General features: G+C 40.8%; 1 long non-coding RNA gene and 1 gene segment (V, D, J or C); both read left to right on the top strand.

The window, feature by feature from the left end:
• The first annotated feature begins 341 nt into the window (after window positions 1-341).
• On the top strand, window positions 342-2,048 carry LOC110490448. The segment is given in 2 exon segments: window positions 342-817; window positions 1,477-2,048. Coding segments are annotated over 2 exon segments (549 nt in total).
• A 5,199-nt stretch (window positions 2,049-7,247) lies between these two features.
• Window positions 7,248-9,031, top strand: LOC110490770. The gene is made up of 2 exons (XR_005036142.1): window positions 7,248-7,536; window positions 8,508-9,031. It is a non-coding gene; the product is annotated as an uncharacterized LOC110490770 (long non-coding RNA).
• Window positions 9,032-10,125: the final 1,094 nt, after the last annotated feature.

Raw genomic sequence — 10,125 nt, 5'->3', positions numbered from 1 at the left:
GAGGAATACTAGCAACACTTATCTAATGCTGGACTGTACCTACAGACTAGGAGAACACCTGATACACAGAGGAAGGAAAAAAGACTCATATCTGGATTTAAGATCAAATTCATTTGTATTATCTAGAAACAGCTAATATGAAGTGTTTGTTCTACCTGGAAGATGTTAAAGTGTATTAGTATTATGATTATGTATGAGTGATCTTCACTGTAACATCTGCAGCAACACAACACAGAGAGGTTTTTGTACCAGTAGTAATAGGGAATGTATCACTGTGGTGGACTTTTGGAAGCGGCACCAGACTAGATGTTGGAAGTAAGTATACAACTAAATTAACTGTTTTGTTCACCTTTTGATCTTGTGAGTCAATTTCTCTATCAATTTAGCCTCAATATTGAGGATATTTTGTACTTACCTTTTCTACATGTTTTTGGGAAACAATATACAAGGCCTACACATAATATGGACAATTTTCACAAGTATGTTATTACATCATATTCAATTTGACCTGCCTTTCAGAGATGAGAGTGATTAGCCTACATTCTAGATTAGGTGTACGAATAAACATACTGCACCTTGTAGGAAATGTTCAATAAACAGGAGTTTCATCAAAAACAAAAGAAAAAGCACTTTATTTCAAATGAACAAGATAAAATCATCTTTGGCAAGTCTTCATACCATATTAGAGTCAATGATTTGAACCACAGTCTAAAGACATTCAGCTTGTCCAATGGTCAGGAGGTTTTTGTACCAGCAGTAATAGGGATTGTATCACTGTGGTACACTTTTGGTAGCGGCACCAGACTAGATGTTGGAAGTAAGTAACAAGATATCTTGATATTTCTTTCTGATTACACCAAGTATATTATTCTTACACTCTGTCTCTATGAAAATATGGCGATTTTAGATTTTCTAAATGGTTTAATTGCTTTTGACTGGGCCTTCTTTCAACTAACATTTTATTGAATCAAAATGTTAAATTGTAGGTTTATTTATGTCTGATTTGTATGATTGCAGAATACAACTCTTAATTTTGGTATAATAACTATTTCCCAGTATTGGATATAGTAGTCATTATTGTTGCATTGAGTTCATGGTAGTCTTCACTGTTAGTGTGAAGACAAAGGGTCTCAGTTATTTTTGTAACCAACTTCATGAACTAACATGGTTGTTAGTACTATGAAAATACTATGCAAATACTATGAAAATGACTAGGCAATTCTCATCAGATCCATTCCTAAATAATATCTGTATGACATGTATAACTGACGTCGTATAACCTGTAACTCTACTTATTTAATACTTGTTCGGTTCATAAATCTGCTTTATCATATTACTAAACAATCTAACTTTTACATTCATGTTTAGAGGGCATTTCCAATTCACTTTATTTTGATGTGTACTTTGCTGAAGATGAGCTCTTACTGTAGTTGTACTTGATGCAGTTAATAAGTTGATGTGTTCTGTTTGTTCCAGGTAACAGTGCCCCCACCCTCACCATCCTGCCCCCCTCTAGTGAGGAGCTGTCCAGTACAACAATAGCCACACTGATGTGTCTGGCCAACAAGGGCTTCCCCTCAGACTGGACCATGAGCTGGAAAGTGGATGGGACCAGCAAAAAGCAGGAGACCAGTCCCGGGGTTCTGGAGAAGGATGGTCTGTACAGCTGGAGCAGCACCCTGACTCTCACTGCCCAGGAGTGGACCAAGGCAGGAGAGGTGACCTGTGAAGCCCAGCAGAAATCCCAGACTCCAGTCACCAAGACCCTGAGGAAGGCTGACTGTTCTGGGTAGGACCCACCAGTCACACACCCCTGTGGAGAGAGATTGCTGGTTCCTCTGCTTTGACTTGCTTCGTTCTCTGATTTAGTGATCACTCTCGTATAGACTGACAGGGGGCTTGGCTTGAGTTCATGTGTCAATCCATTCTGTAGACTGAGATTTTGTTAGATTTAGATTTGATGTGATGTGTTTTATTCACTATCATGTTTGCTTTGATGCTTCAATTATGTAATAATGGATTCAAATAAAGATGTATTTTTGCAATGCATATTTGTGTTGTTTCTATTAGTTAACTGGATCATATATATATTTTGAATATTTTGAAAAATAAATGCATTCAGTAAGGCTGGTTCATGGTGTCTTTGAAAACTGTTAGGCCTAAACCTCATTCTCACTGAACATCATCATTGACCAGTAATTAATACCATCACAATATACTATGATATAATAGAAGAGGTTCTGGCGTGGTAGTAGTTGATTACTGTCTGTATTCATCAGGATACCGAGTCTGTGTCAGACATGTTTAATTTGACAGATTTCCAGCAATAAAATAAGAACTATCACACAGTCTACCGGTATCTTGGACGTGTGTTATAGTCTATGATTTGAAGCTAAATACATAATAAAAATGACTAACATTACATGTGCCACTACTTCAAGATATAGTATAATAATAGTCTTCCCTACCTCCAAACCCCTGGGGACAGGGCGAACATCTGGTGACAGTGCTGCTCTATTCTGGGACACGCAGAACCACCGAGCCTAGTCTATGCAAATCTGTTTCACTCCCACAGCTACCAGTCTAGTTTCAGTTTCACTGCCTGGACTGGGCCAGATGTGAGTGGGTGAACTAGTTTTACTGTAACCTCTGAGGTGGATTCAAGGAAGGGGACTTTCTTACACTGAATAAACCACAATTTAATAGATGAGATAAGATGGGTATTTGTCACAAACATGAGAAGAGACAGACCAAGGCGCAGCAGATGTTGAGTTCCACATATTTATTATAAAGTGAAACTTAGCAAAAACAAAAAACAATAAACTAACAACAAAACATGACTACGCGGTGCACACAAAATATATCCCACTGTCACGTTGGTTGAATGGAGGAGACCAAGGCGCAGCGTGATGTGAATACATTCTTCTATTTATTAATGAAGAAACACTTTAACAAACTACACAAAACGAACGTGACGCTATAGCTATAAACAAGTGCAGACACAGGCAACTAACCATAGACAATAACCCACAAAATACCCAAGGAATATGGCTGCCTAAATATGGTGATAAACAGCTGCCTCTAATTGAGAACCAATCTAGGCAACCATAGACATACATAACACCTAGACTAGTAAACACCAATAGACATACAAAACCCCTAGACAGGGTCAAAAACACATACATCACCCATGACACACCCTGACCTAACCAAAATAATAAAGAAAACAAAGAATACTAAGGTCAGGGTGTGACACCCACAAACACAGGTGGAAAAAATGCTACCTAAATATGATCCCCAATTAGAGACAACGATTACCAGCTGCCTCTAATTGGGAATCATACAAATAACCAACATAGAAAAATAAACTAGAACACCACATACAAATAATTAACTAGAATACCCCCAGTCACAACCTGACCTACTACACCATAGAGAAACAAGGGCTCTCTATGGTCAGGGTGTGACAGTATTACTAACGACAGGCATTGACAGTTACGGACATGAGTCTAATGTCTGAGCTCCACATCTTTTTCTTTCATACATGGGGGGGGGGGGGGGGGGGGGGAAGTGGAGGCTGAAATGTTTCACATTTTTTGGACTTCTGCGACTCGGTGGGGTTACTTTTTATATTTACACTGAGGTGTCATGACAATATGGCAATAATCATCTGTAATTTAATCAGGATACTGATGATGATGATGATGATAATGATAATGATAACAGAGAACATTTTGTCTGAATTATCGCTTTCTAATCACATTGTGAAATGCCAGAGTTGATCTCGTCTACAGTACGTCCCAGCAGTATAGTCACTGTGCAGTCTGACTGAGGGAGGTTTATGTACTGCTCTTTATCACTGTGTGAATACTGAACCATTGTGGTAACTCTGACAGTAGTAATCTCCTGCATCTTCAGCCTGGACTCCACTGATGGTCAGAGTCACTCCCAGATCCACTGCCACTGAATCTAGATGGAGTCCCAGACTGAAGTGTTGTAGCATAGTAAATAAGGAGTTGAGGAGCTCCTCCAGCTTTCTGTTGATACCAGGCTAGATGGGTTTTCCATGCACATTACTGCTGGTTTTACAGTTCAGAGAGACTGTCTGTCCTGGGAGAACAGCGTTCACTGCACTAGTCTGAGTTAAAGTGTACTGTCCACTTGAAAATGTATTAAAAACACATTTAATTATTAAATACATATTGTAATAAATAGTTTGGAATATACATATTAAAGCCATCTATATTATTATTTTGTGCATATTGAATGATTTCTTTCTACAATATAAAAAAAATCTTAACATTGTAACCTTGAAAGCAGAGGGAAGGTGTCCAGATGAAGATGGTGATAAAAGTCATGGTTGTTGTGGGTTCTGTTGTCATGAAGGACAGCTCTCAGTCATGAAGTGAAACTCAGAGCTATAAACACTCCCAGAGCACTGAAACATGTGCTGTCTATGCAGAGTATCATCACTGTGCAAATAAGCTTATGGTATTGTCCAGAATAATAAAAAAAGTGAATCATCTTCCTGGTTAGCACCCACATTTATAACTGACAGAGGGATCTTTCAGAAGCTAGGTCATTTATTATTAAATGATGTGAGACATTACAATTGCACATAGATGGAGTCCATTCAACTTATTGTGTGACATGTTACGAAAACGTTTGTTGGCCATAGCAGCAGGGAAGTAATAGTTATGTAGTCTGGACATGTGAGTGTTATCAGTTCAGAAATGCTTTAGCATGAGGGTGAAAGAGTTGACATATTGTCAGCATCACTGATATATTTAGCTCAGTGTATTTGAGTTCAGTCAGTGTTCCATGTCACTGTCTCTTCCTCCTCAGCACCTGCAGTAGGTCCCATCTGTAGCAGTACAGTCAGTGTGCAGTCTGACTGAGGGAGGTTTTTGTACAACTCTGTATCACTGTGTGAACACTCCACCACTGTGGTAACTCTGACAGTAGTAATTTCCTGCATCTTCAGCCTGGACTCCACTGATGGTCAGAGTGAAGTCACTCCCAGATCCACTGCCACTGAATCTAGATGGAATCCCAGAGTTAAGAGTACTTCCTTGATAAACAAGGAGTTCTGGATTGGATCCAGGTTTCTGTTGGTACCAGGCCATACAGGGCAAAGACGAACCACAGTTAGGATACACATCACTGCTTGTTTTACAGTTCAGAGAGACTGTTTGTCCTGGGAGAACAGCTTTCACCAAAGGAGTCTGTGTCACAGTGTACTGTCCTCTGGATTCTGAAACATAGATAACACCAATAATTGGAATTAATAACCCAGAATTAATAAAACAATCTTTCAGTTTACTCATTGTTGAATTTTCATTAAATAAACATAGAACTTTCTGAAAAATGTTTCACCCTTGAAGTAGAAAGAAAGTATCCAGATGAAGATAGTGATAAAAGTCATGGTTGTTGTGGGTTCTGTTGTCATGAAGGACAGCTCTCAGTGTTAAACTCACAAGGCTATAAACACTCCCAGAGCACTGAAGCATGTGCTGCCAATGCAAAGTGTTTTATGTAAATAATATTCCTGTTAAGGCCCCACATTCAGAACTGTTAAACATGTAACAATATACAGATTATACAGACACAGACTATTTTCTAATGTTGTAAATACCTTATACTGTAAATCAGTGATCCAATATGAAAATGTTATCTTCGTTCTTCAGTAGTATATACTCCTAACCCAGGACTATCAATCCCTATTGTACACTGCTCAAAAAAATAAAGGGGATACTTAAACAACACAATGTAACTCCAAGTCAATCACACTTCGGTGAAATCAAACTGTCCACTTAGGAAGCAACACTGATTGACAATACATTTCACATGCTGTTGTGCAAATGGAATAGACAACAGGTGGAAATTATAGGCAATTAGCAAGACACCCCCAATAAAGGAGTGGTTTTGCAGGTGGCAACCACAGACCACTTCTCAGTTCCTATGCTTCCTGGCTGATGTTTTGGTCAATTTTGAATGCTGGCGGTGCTTTCACCCACACAAGTGGCTCAGGTAGTGCAGCTCATCCAGGATGGCACATCAATACGAGCTGTGGCAAGAAGGTTTGCTGTGTCTATCAGCGTAGTGTCCAGAGCATGGAGGCGCTACCAGGAGACAGGCCAGTACATTAGGAGACGTGGAGGAGGCCGTAGGAGGACAACAACCCAGCAGCAGGACCCCTATCTCCGCCTTTGTGCAAGGAGGAGCAGGAGGAGCACTGCCAGAGCCCTGCAAAATGACCTCCAGCAGGCCACAAATGTGCATGTGTCTGCTCAAACGGTCAGAAACAGACTCCATGGGGGTGGTATCAGGGCCTGACGTCCACAGGTGGGGGTTGTGCTTACAGCCCAACACCGTGCAGGACGTTTGGCATTTGCCAGAGAACACCAAGATTGGCAAATTCGCCACTGGCGCCCTATGCTCTTCACAGATGAAAGCAGGTTCACACTGAGCACGTGACAGAGTCTGGAGATGCCGTGGAGAACGTTCTGCTGCTTGCAACATCCCCCAGCATGACCGGTTTGGCGGTGGGTCAGTCATGGTGTGGGGTGGCATTTCTTTGGGGGGCCGCACAGCCCTCCATGTGCTCGCCAGAGGTAGCCTGACTGCCATTAGGTACCGAGATGAGATCCTCAGACCCCTTGTGAGACCATATGCTGGTGCGGTTGGCCCTGGGTTCCTCCTAATGCAAGACAATGCTAGACCTCATGTGACTGGAGTGTGTCAGCAGTTCCTGCAAGAGGAAGGCATTGATGCTATGGACTGGCCTGCCCGTTCCCCAGACCTGAATCCAATTGAGCACATCTGGGACATCATGTCTCGCTCCATCCATCAATGCCACGTTGCACCACAGACTGTCCAGGAGTTGGCGGATGCTTTAGTCCAGGTCTGGGAGGAGATCCCTCAGGAGACCATCCGCCACCTCATCAGGAACATGCCCAGGCATTGTAGGGAGGTCATACAGGCACGTGGAGGCCACATACACTACTGCGCCTCATTTTGACTTGTTTTAAGGACATTACATCAAAGTTGGATCAGCCTGTAGTGTGGTTTTCCAATTTAATTTTGAGTGTCACTCCAAATCCAGACCTCCATGGGTTGATACATTTGATTTCCATTGATAATTTTTGTGTGATTTTGTTGTCATCACATTCAACTATGTAAAGAAAAAAATATTTAATGAGGTTATTTCATTCATTCAGATCTAGGATGTGTTATTTTAGTGTTCCCTTTATTTTTTGGAGCAGTGTATTATACTAGTACTTCAGTACAATCAGTCCCTATTGTATTATACTAGTACTTCAGTACTATCAATCCCTATTGCCCTATTAGTCTAGTGCTTCAGTACTATAAGTCTTCATTATATTATTCTAGTATTTCAGAACTATTAGGGTGGAACTGAGAGTGTTCTGTGTGTAGGTGCTCACTCTTGTGTGAAGAAGGTTTTTGTACGGTGAATTCACCAGAATGAATCACCGTGGTGGACATTTGGAAGCGGCACAAAACTGGTGCTGAAAAGTAAGTACACTTTTTGTCTTCTATTATACAAAAAAATGAAATCTTGCTATTGAACAAAGTTATGAAATGTTATGTTCTCCAGAAGAAATACTTTTAGGCTATATCTTTTTAGAAATGTCTGTGGACAGATTGGCAGATTGGTAGAGGGCAGAGAAGTGAGAGAATTGTTCACATATCACCAAGTTTATTTGGTGTTTAAAATATTCTGACGTGATTTAAAAAGAGCACATTTTGATATACAGGATTGCATATCACCTCACTGTTCTGTCAAGATGTAGCAACTACTATTTCTAATATAAAAGCAACACTGTATAGTCATCACAATCGATGTTAACACTGACATGGCTTAAAGTTGAACGTCATCTATAGTTTTGAATAGTATTTTGAGGTCATTGTGGCTTGTCTCAGAGTAGATTTGACTAAATTGATTTGGAGATATACACTGTGAATAGTCAATCTGATTAGTAAATCAGAATATGTGATATCTCTTTACTGCATGTCTCTGTAGAAATAGGGGCCATTTGCCAGACACATTAAACCTAGTCCTGGACTAGACTCGGATAAGGCTTCGCCTGTGTCCTCGAAACCCCATCCTCGTGTTTTGTTGCTCTTGGTGGGCTAAACTGTAGAGCATGAATGCAACATACATTTTTCTGATGGATTGTTTTGTCCAACATTTTTTTAAATATTTTTGCCTTTATCTTTATAGATTCCTTGTTTTGTTGTTTGTTGTCAGTTGTTCTCGGTACTGTATCTAATTGTTTATCTTGTGTGTATTACTACTCCTCACCTCCTTTCTCTCTCTCTCTCTGTATCTCTCTGTCTCTACCTCTCTCTCTCTCTCTCTCTCTCTCTCTCTCTCTCTCTCTCTCTCTCTCTCGCTCTCTCTCTCTCATATCCTCTTCTCTCCTAATATATTCAATCAAGGAGTAGTACTAGCTGACCCTGCTCTCATCTCTCCCCTCATCCAGCTGGTCCCTCTGTCAGGCCCACAGTGTCTCTGCTCCCTCCATCCTCTGAGCAGCTCTATGGGGGCTCGGCTACTCTGGCCTGCCTGCTGAGTGGCTACTCCCCCCAGGGGGCGATGGTGAGCTGGGAGGTGGACGGAGCGGAGGTGAAGGAGGGGATCCTGACCACCACAGAAGAAGAGAAGGGTGGTCGCTACAGCCGCAGCAGCACCCTGACCCTGAGCAAGGCACGCTGGGAAGAGGGAGAGGTGTACACCTGCAGGGTCGCCCATGATGACACCAGCGATGCGGCCGCCTTCCGTAAAAGTCACTGTAGTGTCTAGAGACAGGAGAAGCCATTGTAGGGGTCAAGAGAGTCCCCACATGGTGCTAGTTCTGGAAACATTACTGTTTTACAGCTGAATGTTACAGCATAATAGTGAATAGTATCAGTAGTGCTGTGTGCTAAATGAACTATTTTGAGACTCAGTTGTTCATGTCTTCTTGCCTATGAATTAAAATAAACCTTGTTTTGATTGAAAACTAACCCCAATTGTTCATTTAATCATCACTCCAGTCATCACTCTCTTAAATAGGCAGCACATTTCATACTAATTGATATCAATCAGGTTCTATCGTTTCAGCATTGTAGCATATAGCTCCTCTCATGTTTTCAAACAGAATTTAAAGCACATCTGATCTAACAAATACTCTGCAATAATGTTTACAACTGATTGATCCTGTTATACTGTAGCACCAATACCAGTGATGATAATTAGTGATGTTTGATAATAAACCTCTAAGATCTGCTCTCAGAACTCACACTGCTAAACAGTTACTTTCCATAACATACAGTATATATTCATCATGTTTTATTCCTAATATGATTTTACTAAATTCAATGTTTTTGCTACGGTTTTCAACAATGTGGGGGGTCTTCTCTACCTCCAAGCCACGGGAACAGAATGAACATCTGGTGACACTGCTGCTCTATTCTGGGACAAGCAGAAACACCTAGCCCTGTCTATGTAAATCTCAGTTTCACTCCCACAGTTCCCAGTCTAGTTTCAATTTCACTGCCTGGACTGGGCCAGATGTGAGTGGGTGAACTAGTTTTACTGTAACCTCTGAGGTGGATTCAAGGAAGGGGACTTTCTTACACTGAATAAACCACAATTGAATAGATGAGATAAGATGGGTATTTGTCACAAACATGAGAAGAGACGGACCAAGGCGCAGCAGATGTTGAGTTCCACATATTTATTATAAAGTGAAACTTAGCAAAAACAATAAACGAACAACGAAACGTGACTACGTGGTGCACATGCACAAAACACAAAATAATATCCCACAAACACAGGTGGGAAAAATGCTACCTAAATATGATCCCCAATTAGAGACAATGATTACCAGCATCCTCTAATTGGGAATCATACAAATCACTAGAACACCACATAGAAATAATTAACTAGAATACCCCCAGTCACAAACTGACCTACTACACCATATAGAAACAAGGGCTCTCTATGGTCATTTTTAAACTCACGGGATATAAACACTCCCAGAGCACTGAAGCATGTGCTGCCAATGCAGAGCATCATCACTAATCAAATAAGCTTCTGGTATTTTCCAGAATAATAAA

The sequence above is a fragment of the Oncorhynchus mykiss genome, chromosome 15, assembly GCF_013265735.2.
Source record: "Oncorhynchus mykiss isolate Arlee chromosome 15, USDA_OmykA_1.1, whole genome shotgun sequence".
Classification (NCBI taxonomy): Eukaryota; Metazoa; Chordata; class Actinopteri; order Salmoniformes; family Salmonidae; genus Oncorhynchus; species Oncorhynchus mykiss.
This window is presented reverse-complemented; position numbering and strand designations above follow the sequence as displayed.